This window comes from Bicyclus anynana, chromosome 7 (genome assembly GCF_947172395.1).
Source record: "Bicyclus anynana chromosome 7, ilBicAnyn1.1, whole genome shotgun sequence".
NCBI lineage: Eukaryota > Metazoa > Arthropoda > Insecta > Lepidoptera > Nymphalidae > Bicyclus > Bicyclus anynana.
In genome coordinates, this window is record NC_069089.1 from 6,756,578 (window position 1) to 6,778,038 (window position 21,461).

Consider the following 21,461-nt stretch of genomic DNA (forward strand, 5'->3'; position numbering starts at 1 on the left):
CTTAACTTTAACTCTAAAACGCAGTGAATATTTACGTCTAATATCTATGTTTTTGGGGCGTTTTCGTACGCGATTTTCGGTCCCTGGTCGTCTAACCAACAAGTTTACCGTTTAAACATCATTAATGACTTACTACAGAAAGAAGTAAAGGAAGACCGCATCGTCGTTGGGAAGACGACATAAAAAAGATAGCAGGAATAACTTGGACGCGGAAAGCACAAGACAGATCTTTGTGGAGAATACTTGGGGAGGCCTATACTGAAAAGCAAGACAATCCAAAAACCGGTGTCTAAAAAATAAAAAATAAATGCATTAATTTACATAAACCTGTTTATATATTTTACGTGTTAGATTAAGATGAAATGTAAATTGTAAGATTGTTAATAAAGGCTTTATTATTATTATTTATTATTATTATTATTACAGGCGGTTTTAGGCCCACCACTCTACTTTGCGGGTGCATGTACAATGTGGGTTGGCGGACATATGGTACTGAAGTTTCATAAAATTATAAGATGTTGATGATAGTAACCGGGACGTAATAATGTGCTTTCGGAGACACCTATTCTATCACTCCGAGCTGTTATATTTAATAAAAATTTCTTTGGATATTATCAAATCTCAATTTCATGATTCAAAGCTAACAACTGGTCCAAAGAGTTACGAATAGATAGGTTTTATCTATTGAATCTTTTCTCTCTTATTTATTTATCCTTTTTTAAAACCGACCAACTTATTAAAAACGTACCTAATTGGAAATTAAAAAGAAAAAGCTAGCTAGAAAGTTTAACTTTTGTATGGGTAAGTATTCATTACGTCTATAAAGTGGTAAAACGAAACTTTGAATTTGTGAAAAAAAAAATATTGTTAGAGTTCGTACCGTCTCAAGAATCACTGCATTCTGTAGTTAAGCGAAATCTTCTATGATTTGTTAATTTATTTTCTCTCATTTATATATTTGTAATTTTTTTAATTTCCAACAATGTTAATAAAATACATAAGTAGTATAAAACAAAACACTATTAAAAAATTATAAAATAAATTCAGCTCTCCCGCTGCGAAACATTTGAGTGCCCAAGCAACCAGAGTGAGGATCATAACAATACGCGCCATTTCAAGTATCACTGCCCTGTATCCGACCCTTGATCCAGCAGTTAAGCGAAAGCTTTTTAAGGTGTTGGTTGAAGCCATTGGTTAAAACGACTATCGGAACAATAATAATAGTTGCCTCAAAATTCCACATGACGATAATCTCGTGAACAAGGCCCAAGTATTTTGATACTTTTTCTTTTTTATTATTATTATAATCTACTCGTACAGTAATCAAGTACACAGTAAGTAGTTACGACTATCAAAGTGGTACTGTTTAATTTAAAAAAGAAAACGTCCATAATAATTAATTAACCATACCTTACATAGAATAAACAATGAATAAAATATGAGAGAATAGACATATATTGACCGCGTAAGTGTCTGTTTTATGCAATATGTATTTGTATAGAGTATGCAGTGAAATTTATTATTTTGCAATATTTTACGCCCTGAAATAAAAAAAAAACACAAGACAATGTTTTTACAAAAATTTATTTACAAAGAAATATTTTACAATATGCAGCTTCCTCATACTTTATTGTACTGAAATATGATTATAACTGTAACATTTTTATAATTTAAATTATAAATTAACGGCCATGATACTAATATCCGTTTTCCGGATATGATTATCTTTAGATTTACATTTCGCCAAATTTTAATATCTACTTAAATAAAAATTACAAATCAAAGTAACAAAACTAAAAAAGGACTATACAATCCTTAGTGTTATCCGGAAAATGGATAGAGGCCCAACTAATATCGATGACAACCTGCAAAAAAGATATTTCACCTAATTACTAATAGTTTTAACTTAGTCAATTAATTTAACACAAGCATCCAAAATAATATCACAAAATAATTTAAGGCATCATTACAATGGAAGGCCTCTAAAGTTTTTAAACGGAATATGCGTCATTTGAAAGTAACAACTAGGTAATTACAATTTAAGATGTTTACGATCGGTGCTCCAATTTATTGGTTACAACCACCGAACATAGAAAACGCTAAATCTAACGCTTTAACAATTTATTAATTTCGTGGTTATAACATTACAACAGTTTTGGGAAAACAGTTACAATATTTAAACAATAATAATTATATCCTATGTCAAAGTTGAATCAAACTGTATACTGCATTGAATGGTATCGAATCATTTGTTTTATTACAACAGGTTCGTTTAGGTATTCTATTAATAAATATTTAAAATACATCTTTTTTTAATAAATATTAATCAACTTCTTTCAGCATCCATTACGACAAAATTTGAACTATTTTGTAAATTATTAGTATGTATTGCACTTACCTAATCCTTATTAAGATTACCTATCGCAAAATTAACTCACTGATCTTAGAAGTAAAACATTTACAGGCAGTGTTTTAAATTACATATCTAAAGAGGCGACTATAATAATGGCAGTGAAAGCAATATTAATTGTTTACACTTTAGTTTTTGTTCTGCCGAATTCTTCTATGTGATCGTATTGGGAAAAGCCAGGGTCAGAATCGTAGTAGGCGTAATCGTAACTGTTGTCCTCCTGGCGGATCGGTTTCGAGTAGTACGGTGGTTTTGTGGATTTTGAAGAATAAGATACTGGAGGGGAAGTCGGAGGCGCAGTTTCTCTTGGTTGATAGTGTTCAGTCGTCCTAGGAGCTGATGTAGTCGTTATTTTGACTGCATTGCTGCCTGGTGGAATGGTATAAGCATTCACGGATGGCGGTTCATAAGGTCTAGATGTAGTTGTGTAAGTCTGATAGTAATCGAAGGCACGTAGCGTCGTTGCTTCAGGTCGCGGTCTTATTGTGGTTGTATATTCCAACGGTGGAGGAGTGGTTGGCGATTGTGTCGGTGCAGGTCTAAAAGGTCGAGGTGCAGATGTTTTAGCGGACTTTTGTTGGCTTTTGTATTGTTTCTGATCTTCTGGCAATCTGTTTCCACTGGCTGCTATATTTAAAGAGTGGGCACCAGACAGTAATTCTGCTTCACGCTCGTATAATTCTGGCCTATATTGACCGTCGTCCTCACCTTGGGGTGGTCGATATTGTCCATCATCTTCTACGCTGTCAGCGTAGTTCGAAGATTGGGTGTTGAAACCTATGTTTGTATTATAAGCTACAGTGTTCAAGTTAACATAGGGATCAATACGCGTCGTGGTATAAATAGTTGTAGGAGCAGATGTGGTTGTGGGAATATTATAATAGCTTTGTTTGGCTCCAGAAAATGAGGCAAAGTTATTTTTTTCTGGTTCATACGAAACACTGTTGAAGTTCCTATACGCTGGGGTACTTGTTCCGCGGACGGAATTGTAGTCTACTGTAGTAGTAGTGGGCGCACCCTTGTTTTCGTTGAAATTCCTTATTTTTACAAAATCGGGCTCTTTAGAATAGTCAGCTACACTGAAACTATTTCGTAATTTGAATGGTTGGTTATTATTGTTGATATTCGTGACTGGAGTTGACTGGATTTCATAGTTATATAACTCTACGAGACCATCGTTTTTATTACCAGGAGCCTGAGTCGTCTGCGAAAATGAAGTGGGAGAAGGACCGTTGGAGAAGTATCTATTGTTGTTTTGTTTAGGTGTAATTTTACTGACTTCTACATATTCATCTTTGTATTGTGGAGGTACATTGACTGTTGTTGTTGGAGTTTGTTTAATGTAAGTAGGATTTTTACGATTTCCATTTTGTTGCGGTTGTTCCGAATAAGTTTGTGGAGGGAAAGTTACATCTTTGTATGGTGGAGGTACATTTACTGTTGTGGTTGGAGTTTGTTTAATGTAAGTAGGATTTTTACGATTTCCATTTTGTTGCGGCTGTTCAGAATAAGTTTGTGGAGGGAAAGTGTATTGGGCAGATGTGGTTGTCGGTGGTGCAGTCGGTGTGTAAATTGGACGCTTTCTTATTTTTCTTTTAGGACCATTGTGATGAGGTGGGTTAGGATGTTGTGGTTTGGGTGTAGGACTTGGTGAGGGTGTGGTATACGACGTGGTTGAATAAGTTACACGTGTTGTAGGTGCTCTTCTAAAAGATTGAAATGCTGGCCGACCAGGTGGCACGGAGGTCGGCGCCTGAGTTTGAGCTACTGGTTCATCTCGACCACGATCACGTTGGCCAGTGAAAAAGTCCGAAGAATGCGCTGCTCGAAGGTCAGAGGCTGCACCATTTGATCCTGCGTTCTGTGACAGACGGCGGTCACCGGTTTCTGCTCTCTGGAGTCCATATTCGGATTCTTCCTCTCGGTTTCCGGAAGTCGATACTTTCTTTGTGTCAAAACCTGAGTAAAGAATCATTGCATTACTATATCTATTAGTTATTTTGGGGTGTGTTTTAAATACCTTCCTATGTACCAAGAGCCTTCGATATTCAGACTTACCCCATTTTAGAACGGCTGGAAGTTCATCAGCATATGCTCCTACCATAGTATACCAATACTGGAATTTGGACTATGGAGACTTTGGCAGCAGGTTTCAAAGGTCTAGACTCTCAAACGTCCAAGTATAAAGCGTATTTTGTATAATATCATGAAATGCTTAGCTTAGCTTAAGACACTTAGCTTTGCTAACCGTTTAAAAACAACGTTAAAGGTTTTTTAAGGAAACTTTATAGGTCTCCAACGAAGGGTTGCCACAAAATTAAGGGTCTTGCGACTAGAGATATAATTTCTTATCCTATCCTCTGGAAAATTAACAAAATATGCGTTTTATACTTGGACAATTGCGTTTTATACTTGAAATCTGCTATCTTCCAAAGCTACCACGGTCCAAACTCCTTGCCTACCGTAATACCGTCATAGGAACATGGACTGACACTCAGAGCTTTTCCAAAATGAGATAAGTTCACAGTCTTTCCGACTACTAATTTTTCAGTGAAACTTTTCCATTTTTTTTTGCATAATTAAGCGCATCTACAAGCGTTCGATTTAAGCTTTATGTTATTCTATTACACCGGTATCAAGCGGTATAATAGTTAAAATTTTAGTAACTACTTTTTGTTTTGTAGGCTAGATCTATGCAACATCTTGATTTGGCCAATTAAAGCTTTTTTGAAAAAATACAATTCTAATTTATTTGCTGCTCCGAAGCGTTACGACTACTACATTACTGACGTCTAATTTAAAGCAATAATTCTATTTAGAAATTGTTCTCTTTTAAAGTCACTTACTAATAAATTACGCTAACCATCCATAAAACATTGTGGTGTTCTGAAAATATTTTTGTTAGAACACACGTATTAAAACATTGAATCTTGTACATGAACATTTAAAGCTACGTTTAAAGGCAGACGTCCACAATTTCGCATCGTACGTATCGGGACACATCGCACCAAACGGATTTTTTGATCAGGTTATCCGATGCAACTACCAGCAATCGGATTGCTGACGCCATTCTCATTCGGATTTTCGTAGTGAGAGGTAGTATAGTATTCGGTGGAGTGTGCAAGATATTGGAGGAAAACGGTCCACTGTTCACCATTCCGTTAAACGTCATCGGCACGCATTACAAATGTTGCCCCTCGGAGAATCAGCATCGGCATTGCCGATTGGTAGATGCGTACGCCGTGCGTGAGCCGTTGAGCCGTGATAGCCCAGTGGATATGACCTCTGCCTTCGATTCCAGAGGGTGTGGGTTCGAATCCGGTCCGGGGCTTGCACTTCCAACTTTTCAGTTGTGTGCGTTTTAAGAAATTAAATATCACGTGTCTCATACTATTATATATATAACCCCTCTCATTCTGAGAGGAGACTTGAGCTCAGCAGTGAGCTGAATGTGAATTGATAATGATGAGATCCGTACGATCAGTATGATGCGGATCACGCCAATCACGCACTTGAATAATGTTCTATACAAAGAATACTTTTCTAATCAAAAATTAAACAAATTATAAATACTAGAATAAGCTAATAATTTTACGTTTGAATAAGTTATAGATATTAAGTTTGTATTCAAACATTGTCATTAAGCTAAGTTTTTGATCTGACTAAAGGCAATTATTATTATTATTATTATTGCAAAGAATACTTCTACTATACGATCCGTCTGATGCGATACATCCGATACGTACGATGCGGATATGTGGACGCCTGCCATTAGTAAGTATTGTTAGTTGCAAAAGCGAGCTCACCAGATCCGATCTTGTAGAGATCGAACTGACCATCGTAGATGTCTGCCGGGCAGGCTAATGGGTCATCATCACCCCAGTCGGTACAGGTCTGCGCCTCCTGGTGGAACAGAGTACCAGGGGGGCAGAAGAACCTGAAGTCTCGTATGCCGCCGCCGGCTACTCTCACACACACGTGGAACGCCTTGCACCCCGATTTGGCGTCTGCGTAGTATGCGCCGAGGATGCGTCCCCGGCAGTTGAAACGTTGAGCTCCCCCTAGTAAAACAGGAAAGAATTGTTTCATTATACAGAATTTTACACATTTATATCATTTAAATATATTAAAAGAATAAAATTGTCATAAATTATCTGATAATTATCGAATAGTTTTTTTCATTTTCGGCCATGGCGGCCAATCTCATGGTGAAATTAACCATGGAGATTTTAAAGTGCACAAGTGTGTGCGCAAGCACAGGTGCACTCTCTCTTCCCACGCTCTCATAGTCCGCTGGGACGGCAGATACGACCGGTGAAAGACCAGGCACAGGACCGACTGATGTACGTGCTCTACGAGACACGGGGGTGTACCAACACTGCCAACTCCAGGCTGCTATTAAGATTTTTCTTGCAAGTAAAATCCCAATAACGTATTTTATTTGCATATCTGCATAATTATACAGACAGACTGACTGACTGACTTACTTTAAGAAAGAGAGTCTTGTAGTTAGAAGAGGGTTAATGGCTATGACATTCTTATTTAAATTATTTAACCATCAAGTTGACTGTTCTGATTTGATTCAAAGATTTCCGATTAGAGCACCGCGCATTAATAGGCCTCGATACCCGTGTAATCTGTTATATCATAAGACCTACAGAACAAAATTAGGCAAATTTTCTCCCATTCCTCGGATGTCGGACCTATATAATGAGTGTGTGAAACATCAAAAGGATATAGATTTATTCCACAATAATCTCAATAATTTTAAGCACTCAGTAATTGATGTACTGAATGCTAATACTTAATAATAATAATATTGTGACATCCTATAATGACTTCTTAAAATTAATAATTTCTTCATATTGACATTTAATATTAATAATAATTTCAGTATGTAAATATAATTGTATTGTATTCTTAATGTATTGTAATTTTTAGATTTAATTTTCTTGTTTATTTTTTTTTTAATTTTATGTGACTTATTTTTTATTTTAATAGCTTTTAATTTATTGTAATCCGACATTTTTTTTTAGATATTAATTTGCATTGTATATTTTTTGACATTTCATTGCTGACAACTGTAGTTTTGACATAAGTTATATTAATTAGTGAATGCTGTGATAACCTGTAATTAGCTGGGCAATAACTTAGTATATTAATGTAATTTATTGACATGTGACATTGTATCAGCTGTTGGTTGTCCTTATTAAATAAATAAATAAATAAATTTTGTTAGCCTGACCCGGGGTTCGAATCCTGGAACTCATTGTCCATGCGACCGGTGAGGCAATTATTGTCATAAATTAATGATGTACCTACTAATAAAAATGCAACCTAACATACAAATTACAACGCACTTTTCGACATTTGAACTTTATATAAAATGTTAATTATGCATTCAGCTAAATTTCGTTTGATTTAAAGGATGAAAAAACATTTAATTTTGTATTTGAATTGAACTCCAAAAATATGATCAAAGGCTTCACAATCGAGTAAATTTTAATGTGGAACTTTTGTAAAACAAAACATTAAATAAATTTCAATATATTTTTTCTTGATCCTAAATCTATATGTATATCTATTGTGTGATTAAGGCCTTCTTGGACCCTACGTTAATGATTATAACTTTTTTACCCAAAGATCATTAGAATAACTTACACTCATACACATATGAATACAGTGACTTTACTCAAAACACACTACGTTTTACATATTTCACGACAATTACATAACAGAATGATTGATTGACCTGCTCAAAATTTAGATAAACACAATTAGATAGATATTGTACGCACATTATATGAAAAACATAGGTCAAGCGGTTACATTACCTCATATTGAGGTCGATTACGTGATCAAAACATATATGATGTTTACCCAACTTTGGCCGGCAAACGGTCAAGTAATTGAATTTATTCTTAGCCTACTATCTCAATTTGATATGACTTCGTAATGTGCAATTTGATTAGTATCCACATATTTAGCTTCGGTCTTATCATCATCATCGTCTATGTAATATTAATGTGATGGGTGTGCTTGTTTCTTGTCGCATATGGATTCAATGTTAGGAGTAATTTTGGACAATTTTATATAAATTTTGTTGCGTCCGTCGAATGGCGAACCCCTAGGCGTTCGCGTACCCCACTTGACCTAGACCTGAGAAACCTTGACCTAGACCTACCACCATACCCAATCTGTCAACCAAAGCTGATCAAAGATCAATACAACTGCACCAAAGAGGTTATAATACAATCAAATATATTATCTCAATATGGTGTTTACGATCAGTCGTGGGTTGAAATGAACTATGTTTTTAGATACATAATGATCATTTCCTTTTTAGACACAGAACCAAACTGCGTTTGTGTTTGCGAAAAACAACACTAAACATCAAGATTTTGTTATTCAACCTTCAAAATACGTGTACCTTCCATTCCATTCCATTTTAAGTTTAATAACCCTTTAAGCTATGAAATCTGATAGGCATTTCAATTGATAGAACTCGTTTTGGGCAAGGAATTCAACATTTACTTAAGATTTAGGCATTTTGCGGGAACTGTTGTTGCCGACAGAAGAGGCTTTTAAGGATATAGAAGTCAATGAATGCCAAAATTATATAACGTTTTGGGTGGTGCTTGTGATATATATTTAAAGTTTAGCTATATATGAATCCTCATTATCAGCCGATAGACGTATATTTCTGGACCGCCCGCCAACCCGCATTGGTGGAGTGTGATGGGTTTATATAGCTCTCCTATAAGAAGGGAAGGCCTGGTCCGGTAAAATAAACAGATAATGATGAAGGACACCCAAACACTTGCATCCAGCTCCATGATACCCGCTAGATGTCCATGCCCAACAATAATGGGGGGTCGATCAATTGCATTTTCCGGTGCGGGGTCGCCTTGTGACTCATACATCGGCTCATCGAGTTATGCACCCACCCCTTACAACTTTAGTTTTGACTTTGGATCTTCAGGAGATCTCTTTATTTCTAATTCGATCACCATCATTAGTAACTAGCGGAAGCCCTGCGGTTTCACCTGCGTATTTATCGTTTAAGAGGGATTATTTTAAAATATAGCCTATGGCACTACTCGTAACATCAGCTATTTGCTAGAGACAGTCATGTCAAAATCGGTGCGGCCGTTTCAGAGATTAGCCGAAACCAACATACATTTCCATTTTATTTATTTCTATTGAGAGTTCTTAAGTAGATTTGTACCTGACTAAGAATCACGTGTTTATACATGCACTTTCTTGACAATTATTGTATCAAGAAGTGTAAATTTACACGTCATAAAATGAATTACACGTGTAATTAGTTAATTACTAACTACTAGTTAAGTGTGATATCGATATAGAGCTCCAACGTCATTTCCGTGACTTTTTATTTAAGCATTTTAATTAATTGTTAACAACAAGTGGAACAATACTTTTACTATACTTTTTTTTTTTTTAAAGTATTGTTTACGATAAAGTTCTCCGCCACTTTTGTCAGTCCATACGTTCGCCATAAACTCGAAACTACTCAGTGGATTTTCATGCGGTTTTTATCAATAGAGAGATTAATTAGGGAGGTGTCTAATTTGTCAAGGTTTGTTTATATTGGTGAAATATATGATGATTGCTGGAATGCAGGCTACTAGAAAGCGCAGTTGGACTGACGACATCAATCTGTTGGATTCATATCCTCCATATATAAGAAAGACCTACAAAAGGCCTGTGTCCTGCAGTGAATCGTGTGGACGTCCATCGGCTGATACGAGTATGATGATGGTACGATCATTAAGTATTTTTTTTTATTCTTTACAAGTTAGCTCTTAACTAAAATCTCAAGTGAAGATAAGTGATGAGGCAATCTCAGATGGAAGCGAACTAACTGGTGAGGAATAGGATGAAAATCCACACCCCTCTCGGTTTCTACACAACATCGTACCGGAACGCTAAATCGCGTAGTAATCGAGGGTGGCAACAAGCCACGCTTTTTTTTATAAAAATGCACAGGCAAAGTCGCAAGCGTCTGCTAGTTTATTATATTTAATTGTTTTTAAAAACACAAAATGATAATCCTACAGTTGGTTTTCGTTTAGTTCGTGAGCGTTTTTCCGTGAAACCGCGCAAATTATACAGCTACGTGGTTACGTGGTTACGGTTTCGGCGCAGTTGGTGGTGACGGTGACAGTTGCAATGGTTGCTAAACTGTTCCCACATCAGCGCGTTCACACGCCTTAATAGTGTCTCTTTACTATACTTCTTACACAGTTTAATACATTGAATGCAATTGCAATCCGCTCTAGCAAGCTGAAAAGTGATTAAGATTTTTTTTACTTGCTACATACGACTGTCTATAGATCGAGAACCTGATCTAGCCAGACTTACGTTATTTTAGGAAAGCCAAAGTTAGTCTAACAAAATACCTACCTACCTGTAATTAAGGTAGATAGCCGTGATGGCCCAGTGGATATAACCTCTACCTTCGATTCGGAGGTCGTAGGTCCAGGGCATGCACCTCCAACTTTTTAGTTGTGTGCATTTTTAAGTAAATCAAACCAAATCAAAATTCATTTATTTTAATTAGGCTTAGTTTACAATCACTTTTGAAAGGTCTGTCAAAATTTAATTTAATCTAATGGTGGTAATAATAATAGACGAAAACTTATGTTTTATATTTAAATTTTAGTTACGAGGGTTCCAAACGCGCCTTGGTCCGAGAAGAGCCCACAACAAACTCAGCCATGGTTTATTTTTTTGTTTACCACCATTTTACAAACTTATTTAAAACTAGGCACACAGTCGTATAACAAAAGAAATAGTCGTATAAAGCACACAGTCGTATAATAAGAAATTAAATATCACGTGTCTCAAACGGTGAAGGAAAAACATTGTGAGGAAACCTCAGAGAATTTTCTTAATTATCTGCGTGTGTAAAATCTGCCAATCCGCATTATATTCCTCTCATTCTGAGGGGAGAACAAAGCTCAGCAGCGAGCCGAATATGGGTTGATAATGATTATGAAAGTAATCTTCCACTTGTTATTAACAAGATTAAATTTTTAAATAAAGAAGTCTCAATCTTTATGAAAATAAGCTGTGTTAGATCGCTATAGGATCTAACCTAAAGTAAACGGCCTTGACGGACGTTAATCTTGACGACATCCGTGGCGCAGTGGTACGCGCGGTGGATTTACAACACGGAGGTCCTAGGTTCGAGCCCCATCTGGGCCGATTGAATTTTTTTTAATTGGTCCAAACCTGGCTAGTAAGAGGCTTTGTCCGTGGCTATAGTTACCACCCTACCAACAAAGACACCCTACCGGTACCATGTCGTGTAGAAACCGAAAAGGTGTGGATTTTCATCCTCCTCCTAACAAGTTAGGCCGCTTCCATCTTATATTGCATCGTCAGTTACCATCAGGTGAGATTGTAATCAAGGGCTAACTTGTAAAGAATAAAAAAAAGAATCGCAAATAGTGTCACAGATTAAACGAAAATTAAAATAATCGCGGTCATTTGCGCCATTGCATCACTGATGTTTCGGCTGGTGGGTGAACGTTTGGCTCAGAGTGCGGAGGTTAAGCGAGGTTCCCATGCGTGCGAGTGGGGTTGAGTTGCGCAAGCCTCGGCGCAATGCCCATCCTCTCGGAAAGGTCGCCGGGCTTGTCTCGGTGCGAATATGTTGTGTGTAATTTGAGTTTTAATATGTCTAATGTGAGGTACGTTAGATATGCAACATTAGGTACTACTTTAAATTTTTATTAATTTTACTAGCCCGTGACTTCGTCTGCGTGGAATTCAGTTTCAGCACAAATCCCGCGGGAACCATGACCTTTTCCGGGATTAAAAGTAGCCTATGTGTAAATCCAGTGTAAAATTTATTTCCATTCTAAATTAAAATGAAAGAAAGAAAAACAAAAATTTATTTCAAAATTGTGCCATATAACACAACTCAAGTGATAGAAGCAGGTAGAAGCTCAACATAAACAAAAATGTTAAAAAATCACTCTATCTATTGTTGAAAACCGCATTAAAATCCGTTGCGTATAGTTTAAATGATCTACTCAATACGGGTAGCGACTTTATTTATATGAATAGATTAATTCATGTTACATAGCTCATAGCATATCTGGATACAGGCCGTACAGGCGGCTCAGGATAGTAATGTTTAGAAGTCCCTACAAAAGGCATATGTCCTGTAGTGGACGTCCATTGGCTGATATGATGATGATGATGATGACATAGCTCATATAATTTATTTATTGCGATTTTTGATTGCGCACGGTAACACAGACAAAACTTTGTTAATAACTCAGTCACATCGAACCTTCCATTCATTAAATCAGCCTTACCTCACCCATAGTGATTTCTAGCAATACATCATAAGCATTCCAATGTCGTTAGGACTATTACCGTGCTATTCGTAGTACAAGTACTTTCCGATAACATCAATTAAAAATTAACGAAAAATTCCTTGACACACATTGAACCGAATATATTCACATACGAGTACGTAGGTAATAGTTATTCGAAAGCTCCGAAGCAACGTAGCCTACGCATTAACAGAATGCCGTGGTCTCAAAATGTTATCGTTACTTTGATAGAAGTTAAATAATAAGTGTAAGAATATAAGACATTATCAATCGACTCCATCTTTACTTACATAATACGATTTAACAATATAAGTTAATTAGATTATATTATTATTATCGTTATCGTTTATTGTAGCACGCAGAGTCACAATTAGCGCTATGGATTAATTAGACGTACAATTAATAGATAATTTAAAATAAATGGGCAGGAACATGAATGCTTGAATTTATAATTGCTGATGCCAAAGACAATAATTCGTCATAGAATAGTCTCTTGTTTACTGTCATTAGTAGGTAATGGAGATGATGACTAGGTTTGAATATATTGATTTTATGAGACATCGGGTAAAAGGTCAATTAACTAATTAATACATGAAAAAAGATTATAAAATTTCTAAATCTATTAAAAAAATATATCGTAATTAGATGAAAATTCATACTTTTTAGCTTTCTTACATTAAATGTGTCATTTTTCATAAACGCACAAATAACAAAGATATTTATAATTTTGTTTGGAAATCCATACAAATCCAGCAATCATGTCATTCATTCGTGCCATTTTGTATGGGATGTTTTTAAGCAATCTGTGGCAATGCCGCAAATATGACTTTTTAAGTCCCTATAGCTCCGAAAGCAATAATCTCAGATACCTCTGTTAATTTTACAAAATTGCTTTATTTAGCATACCTACTCTGTGCAATATTTGTGTGAATAAAATGCTATTGCTTAACTAGGATGATCGAAAAAAGTGGATGTGTGACATCCCACTTCTGACACTATCCGTCTATTCTATTAACATTGCGTTCAAAGACTAAATAAGTTTGACTTTACTTAAATCTTCATAGGTTATTTTTAAAATTGATCAGAGATAGATTATAAAGCAGAGATACGCCGACAAATATAATATCCCTGGGTCATCCCTGCACATTAAACACTGCCAAAAACTTTATTGGGAGGCAAAGGATTCGGTCCAAATTCGTACCCCACCATTTAATCACCACTATACTGACATGAGCCGTGATAGCCCAATGGATATGACCTCTGCCTCCGATTCCGGAGGGTGAGGGTGGGTTCGAATCCGGTCCGGGTCATGCACCTCCAACTTTTCAGTTGTGTGAATTTTAAGAAATTAAATATCACGTGTCTCAATCGGTGAAGGAAAACATCGTGAGGAAACCTGCATACCAGAGAGTGTATCTTAATTCTCTGCGTGTGTGAAGTCTGCCAATCCGCATTGGGCCAGCGTGGTGGACTATTGCCCTAACCCCTCTCATTCTGAGAGGAGACTCGTGCTCAGCAGTGAGCCGATTATGGGTTGATGACGACGATACTGACATGATAATTAATCGCATTTGCCTGACTAAGCTCAATTAGAATCTATATACACATTGGTAAAATATTACTTAATAAGCTACCAGTTATAACTGCGGTTCAATTAAATAAAGCGAATATCATCGTTTCGCATGTAAAAATGTTGAAACAGGTAGTGTATGCGTTTCCGGTCATCAACATAAGTCATACGGAACTGATTGTTTGTGTGTTAGGTTATTGTTTTTGTATTAGTTAATGTTTTGTTTAATTTACACATATTTTAAATGTATGTCAAGGTTATTATATTATTACAGGTGTCGTTCATATTATGTTTGAATATGGATGAAATATTCATCGTCATTCTCTGCTCATAATCAAGTTACTTTTAGGGATATAACTAATTACTTACATTAGCACCGTGTCATATCAGGGAGACAGAATCAAGACCGGGAGCCGCAGCAGAAAAAGTTGAAACCGGTAAGTGGCTCAAGTATGCCTCTCTGACAGAGTTACATATTTGTACCTTTTGCCGTGGAGACCCTTGGGCCATGGAGTCGCAGTGCCAAAAAATTTTACCGAATAATTTCACCGCGAGTAGTTGCCTCGACTGGCGACAGAAGGGCTGGCTCATTTTTTGCGCAAAGGATCAGCCTGGCTGTCCAGCGCGGAAATGCAGCCAGTATTCTTGCCATTCCATGTGGGCAACACTTGTATAGTTATTAGGTTAAGTTAGCATAAGTTCAATATTGTATTCTTTCTCAATAAAAAAAATACTAACTACTTATTTAGATAAATTAATATTTTTGCATTCAACTATAAGTTTGATGTTTACGCTACTCCATTGTATATTTATAAATGAAAGTTGATATTGACATCAATGAAATTTTTACGAGTGATATAGGTAAATAAGTTGAGTGTTTAAAATCTAAAATGTAAGCTTAATAACACGAATACAACATTTAAGTGTAAATGTTTAATGTAAGCGATAATGCAATTGGCAGTTTTGTTTCTAATACAAAACTACGTACATAACGGATTCAAGATGAAATGATTTGCATATTTTTATTAAGAGTTTATCAAACATTTTCAAATTTCAGTTCAGCTAGCGAAAGTCTAGAGTGCATCGTTAAGGTTTTTTATACAAGTAGACGTGTATGTAATGTTACATTATTTGTATCCGCTTGATGATCTTACAGTTATGTCATACATTACTGACCTATAACTTAATCTGCCCGCATTCTGTAAAGTTACAGCGATTGGACATCGCTCATTCCATGGCAAGTTCGTTTTAGTGACACTTTGTTTTTGGCACCCCATGAAATAAAGTTCAAATTCTAATAAAACTTGTTAAAGGCGAATATTACAACGACGAGTATAAAAAATCGGAATAACACCCCTGCCATCTGTAGTACGGATGTCAGTGGAGTTAACTCAACTAACCTACAACAACAAACAACAAACATTTGGTTTTAGGCGACCGCGAACTACGAGCGCGATCGAAACATATCCCAGTCGCGCGACACGGTCTCGGGATTTGTTTAGTGCTTACAAATTCATACTAAGCCGTGGGTCGTACGACCCGATCGCGTTCGCAGGTCGCGGTCGCCAAGAACCAAATGCTACCTTTATGAGTTAACAGTTAGGAGTCCTAGCTGCTAATTGGAAGACCTATTTATTAGCTTATTTATCCAGACCAGGCCTAGAATCCATCTGTAATTAACCGACGATGTAATAACATTATCACAGAGTTTAAATAGCATTCTTTTATAACTGAAATCTTCTAATCATCTACTTATGCTAGTTGTGGCAATTCGAGTACCGTCATAATTAGCGTTGTCATATATTATTTTTCTTGCTAGGTTTAACGTCTTTTAGTTTTAACGTCTTTACATAACACCATAACAACGTACTATAAATGACTTTTTTTTAATGAGTTAGAATTTTAATAGGTATCATTGAATTTACATTAACATACTTTCAACATGGCAACCCTATGATTGAAGCTGGTTGTGGTATACCATCGGAAACGCTATCATTAGAGTAAATGTCACATAGATTATTTCTCTTACTAGTTTCAACTTTGAGGTCTGAAGACGGGTCATGACTTTATGAAACCGTGTCGACAGATGACATAACCCATTGTTATGAGGCAGCAAAACGCCGCCCGGTGAGACAATATCATTGTCGACGTCTCCAATATAATCAATAGCAAATGTACACATATATCACGGACGTTGTATACTCGTCACTTTCTTTTTCTATTCACGTAACAAGTTTTCTCACGCTTTGATGACCGCGCCCGTATGTTATAGTTTCGACATGTTTATATTGTTTAATGTTCATTTTGGAAGGTCTTTATTTGTCTTAGTGTTCTCGCTTTTGAGAAGTTTGTTTAGACAAAAGAAATTGTTTAAGTTTGACTTTCGAAATGGCTTTGCAGTTTTTTATGCTGAGTGCGAAATCATTTATTTTAGGTAATTAACATTAAAGTTGTCAATAATTAATAAGTTATTTATTAGTTAAAAATCTATCTAGTGTACATTAATAAAATGAATACGACTTGTATAAATAAGCAAGATTAAGTTGTACAATCATTTGTGATTAGTATAATATTAACTTTCGTTAATTAATTATTGACCTGATCTTTTCATTAGGTACATGCTTAAAAGTGAAATCAAAAAATATGGTTTAATATAGAGGACTTATTGATTTATTAAAATTATGCATAAACTAATTAAATTGAGAGCCTGAGAAAATTTTTTATTTGAAAGTATTCAATCTACAATATTTATTAATAGAATATGGTCCAGAATATGCTTTAAATAACAAAAATCCCAACCAATTGAATCAGTACTTTTTGAGAAAATCACGGACAGACGAACTTTAATTTTGTGACGCCAGTCATTACTTTTGCACTGTCGCGTCTGTCCCCAAAATGTATCTATAGTACCTACATTATTACCAACTGAACACGAGTCTCCTCTCAAAATGAGAGGAGTTAGGCCAATAGTCCACCACGGTGCAGATTGGCAGACTTTACACAAGTAGAGAATTAAGAAAATTCTCAGGTTTTCTCACGATGTTTTTCCTTTACCGTTTGAGACACGTGCCTAATATTTATTTTCTTAAAATGCACATAACTGATAAGTTGAAGTAAATTTGAATGTACCAATGATATGATATTAAAGGCATGCAGCGCGAAGTGTTGGGATGCGTATTGTGTGCATCGGAACCTTGTAACGTATCCGCTCGCTCGTCACGCCGCTCCAGTTCTTCGGGGAGTCGTGAGAAAACCACTTATGTAAAACAGGGGAATCGATTATCTCGATGTGCGATAGTTTGCGCCTAGCGGCATTCGACCGAATGGAAAGTGCATCGGGATTGCGCAACTGTGCCTAAGTCGCGATGCAATAGTGCACCTCTCACACCGTACGGAGATGCACTGAGTGCGAGCTATAAAATGTCACCTAATAGATTACATCAACCTTTATTTACATAGTATTAGTGGCCATTTTTGCTTGCGTTAAAGAAATTGCGTCAGTACATTTTTGTTTACTATACTTAAATGTGACTGAGATGAGCATTATATGAGATGGTCACGACATAATCTCACGATACATTATATTTGTTATTCAAGCAATTTTGTCTGACCAGTGTGTGTTTTCAATTGGAGGTAAAAAATTAATACTGTTAACGTATACTCAAGATTATGTTCACTAATGCGTTTAAAAACAATGCGTAACGAAGCGTAGGAAAACTCTTCCCTTGATATTTTTTAACAAACGCATAAGTATATAAATTTCTAAAAACAATTATGTCTAGTAAAACGATTATACAACTTTTTTTAACAGAGCGATTATATTTTTTTCTACATAATATTTTACTACGATCGCTTATCGATTAAAGGTGAAATTAAAACAATGTACAGAATAACTTAACATAACTAAGTAAAGGAAACTGTATAAAAATCTCCCTCTTACTTTTCCAGTCCAACTAAACGTACAGAACGACATTAGTAAGACGCGCAAGGTCCGAACCTATGACCTTTCGTATTTCAATTCGCCCTTTTAAAGTTGCGCTATTAAATCTTCACTGCAATTGACATAACGACCAAATGCGTCATTACCATAATCTTATGCATAACACAAAAATAGGTTCAATATAAAAAAAACAAATAATGTCATAAATCTTCTTAAAACAAAAGGAATAACAGTTTCCTCGCGGTAATGAGTTTCCCACGCGCCCGGACGTCCTGCACATCGTACAGCCTCACGCAACACTAACACTATTACCCATTTCCTCACCATTGCGGAAACACTAAACAACTAACAATAGCAATGCTTATCGGGATCATCACTGTATTCTATTCACTGAATAATCACTGGACTTACCGAGGATTGGGAGCAAAGCGAGCACGATCCACACGGGAGACATGTTGCCGCGAGGAGCGCCGCAGAATGACTGGCGGCCATTGTGTGCCGGGGATGCGCGCGCGCCGCCCGCCCGCAGGGTAGGGATGAAAGCTCGGCGCCCGCCCGCCGGAAAATGCGCGAACATTACTACGCTTGGCACCTCGACAAAAAATAACACCGTGACAGTAGCGCACCGTAGTGACCTTATCGCGGTTACATCGGCGGCTCAGTTGTAGATGATACTTTCGATTGGCCACGTCTGAGGACAATCGTCCGTATTAAGATATTGTTTTATCAAACTGGGTAAAAACTTTTGACGGCCTCCGTGACGCAGTGGTCACAAAAATTCCTGCGTCTGCTAAAAAAATTGTGTATTATATTGAAATGGTACATGATTAATTTTAAGGTTAAAAACTGAGTGAATTATTACAGTAGAGTAATTTGTATTGCAATAAAGTTACAGTAACTACTGAGACCTAGTGGGTATAACCTCTGCCTTCGATTTGGAGGGCGTTGGTTCTAATCTCCGGGGCAAGTACCTCCGTAATCTTTTCAGTTATGTGCATTTCAAAAAATTAAATATAACGTGTCTAGTGGTGAAGGTCATCGTGACGAAACCTGCATACCCGAGAAATTTCTGTACATTTTATTTACATGTTTTTATGATACAAATTATTTAGAATTTACATTCCCTTTGAGAGATATACATCTAGGAGTAAATTCATCGGTCATGAGAGTTCCCAAACTTGGTTGACGTTACCAAGAGAAACCAACAATAGCAACAGGTCGTGTTTTTTGCTATGACTACAAACCCTCGTCAACGGACGCTATCAGTAAAAAATATCTAGAATTCGTGTTTGTAGCATCTTGTTAAACAAAATAACACATGTGTTACGTAACCGAGTTGTGCAAATAGAAGGTAAACGTGACCATTGACAACACAACTCAGTGTTTCGTGAGAGTCTAAAGATTAACAATTCGCATGCAGTATTTAAGTGTTAATACTCAACAATGTAAAATTGAAAATACATTTAAGTATTATGCAGCCTATAAGCTGTCTCGTTGCTTCAGTGGTTAGCTAATATGCCTTCGGATCACAAGGTCTGGTCGGGCTGTCAAATTTTTACCATTATTTCTTCCACGAAATTCAGAGTAAAAATTCTCAGGTCTGAGTTGGGAAATAAGTGAGGTTACAACCCCGTACCTTGAGGAGTACGTTAAGCTAACGGTATCGGTCATTATAATTTACATGTGATAGTTACAGAAACAATCATTATCATTTATCACTTAAGTTTCCGTAGCGTAGTTTATGTATGATGGATTTACAAGACGGAGGTCCTGGGTTTGATCCCCGGCTGGACAGATAGAGGTTTTCTGAATTGGTCCACGTCTGGCTGAAGGGAGGCTTCGGCCGTGGCTAGTTACTATACCCTACCGGCAAAGGCGTACCGCATTGATGGCTGAATGATGCTTTAAATTACGTTATAAAAAGAGAAAAATTAAAAATTTTCCGATCAATACGGGTAATCGTTTAGAGTATCTTAACAAACGAAAACGACTCGAACTTCTGATATTTATCTTATTTTTATTTTATTTAAATTATACATAACTTATAACTAACCGTTGATGGCCGAATGATGCTTTAAATTACGTTAGAAAACGAGAAAATATCCTTTTTTGTTCTTTTGCCTTTTTTGCTCAAAGTCTAGCTCGCTTGTTATTTACAACATATTCTTCGTATCACATCAGGTTTGAAAGGATGATCTCAACCTATTTTTTATTTTAATTTGGTCAAGGTTTTGCTTTGCCAGTGTAGGCATTGATTGTTAAATCCAAACTGATTAAAAACATATATTTTACGTAATTGGTTTTTATCAAGTCTTTTTTTATTCGCTCCTCAAACTTGGCTCACAAATACCCAATTATTAGCCGGATGATTTGCTGCCTAATTTTTTTATTGTAAGCTAGTACGTCCATAGACAAAACGGTTCAGAGTACGAATCTACAGACATGCTAGCAAAAAATATTTGTTTCTTCAATAAATATACCTCAATAGCCGCCTGTTACGTTTTTGGAGTCTTGGTAATGGTAATCTCGAGTCAGGCTAATAAAAAATATTTTTTTCTTCAATAGATAAAAACCTCAATAGCAGCCTGTTACGTTTTCACGTCAAAACCACATACCCGATTTATATTATTTACCCTATAAAATATAAGAATTAAAAATTCTCTTAATAGTGGAAAGCTACATTATAAGCAAATGATATAAGATATATTTTATCTTTGTATTCTCACGGAGACAGGCACTACGCGGGTGAAATTGCGAGGCGTCCGTTTGTAATAGATAAATTATGTAAGGTGTAACATCTAGAGCTGGTCAACCACAACGACCTCCGTGGCGCAGTGGTATGCGCGGTGGATTTACAAGACGGAGATCCTAGGTTCGATCCCCAGCTAGGCCGATTGAGGTTTTCTGAATTGGTCCACTCTGGCTGGTGGGAGGCTTTAGCCGTGGCTAGTTACCACTCTACAGGCAAAGACGTACCGCCAAGCGATTTAGCATTCAGGTACGATGCCGTGTAGAAACCGAAAGGAGTGTGGGTTTTCATCCTCCTCCTGACAAGTTAGCCCGCTTCCATCATAGATTGCATTATCACTTACCATCAGGTGAGGTTAATTTGTTAAGAATTAAAAAAGTCCATGGTCGAGCATAAATGTGCTTAGTGCCAATTACCTA

General features: G+C 36.4%; 1 protein-coding gene across 2 annotated transcripts; it reads right to left on the bottom strand.

The window, feature by feature from the left end:
* Positions 1-1,567: 1,567 nt before the first annotated feature.
* Positions 1,568-18,885, bottom strand: LOC112043721 (adhesive plaque matrix protein-like). Of its 2 annotated transcripts, none has more exons than XM_024079251.1 (3): positions 18,705-18,885; positions 6,247-6,471; positions 1,568-4,369 (listed from the first exon to the last, which is right to left on the bottom strand). In XM_024079251.1, the coding sequence occupies exons 1-3, from the start codon at positions 18,868-18,870 to the stop codon at positions 2,532-2,534; spliced, it is 2,229 nt and encodes a 742-aa protein (XP_023935019.1). In that variant the 5' UTR covers positions 18,871-18,885; the 3' UTR covers positions 1,568-2,531. The 2 variants fall into 2 exon arrangements, with proteins under 2 accessions (XP_023935019.1, XP_023935018.1); XM_024079250.1 differs by having other exon boundaries at positions 6,217-6,471.
* Positions 18,886-21,461: the final 2,576 nt, after the last annotated feature.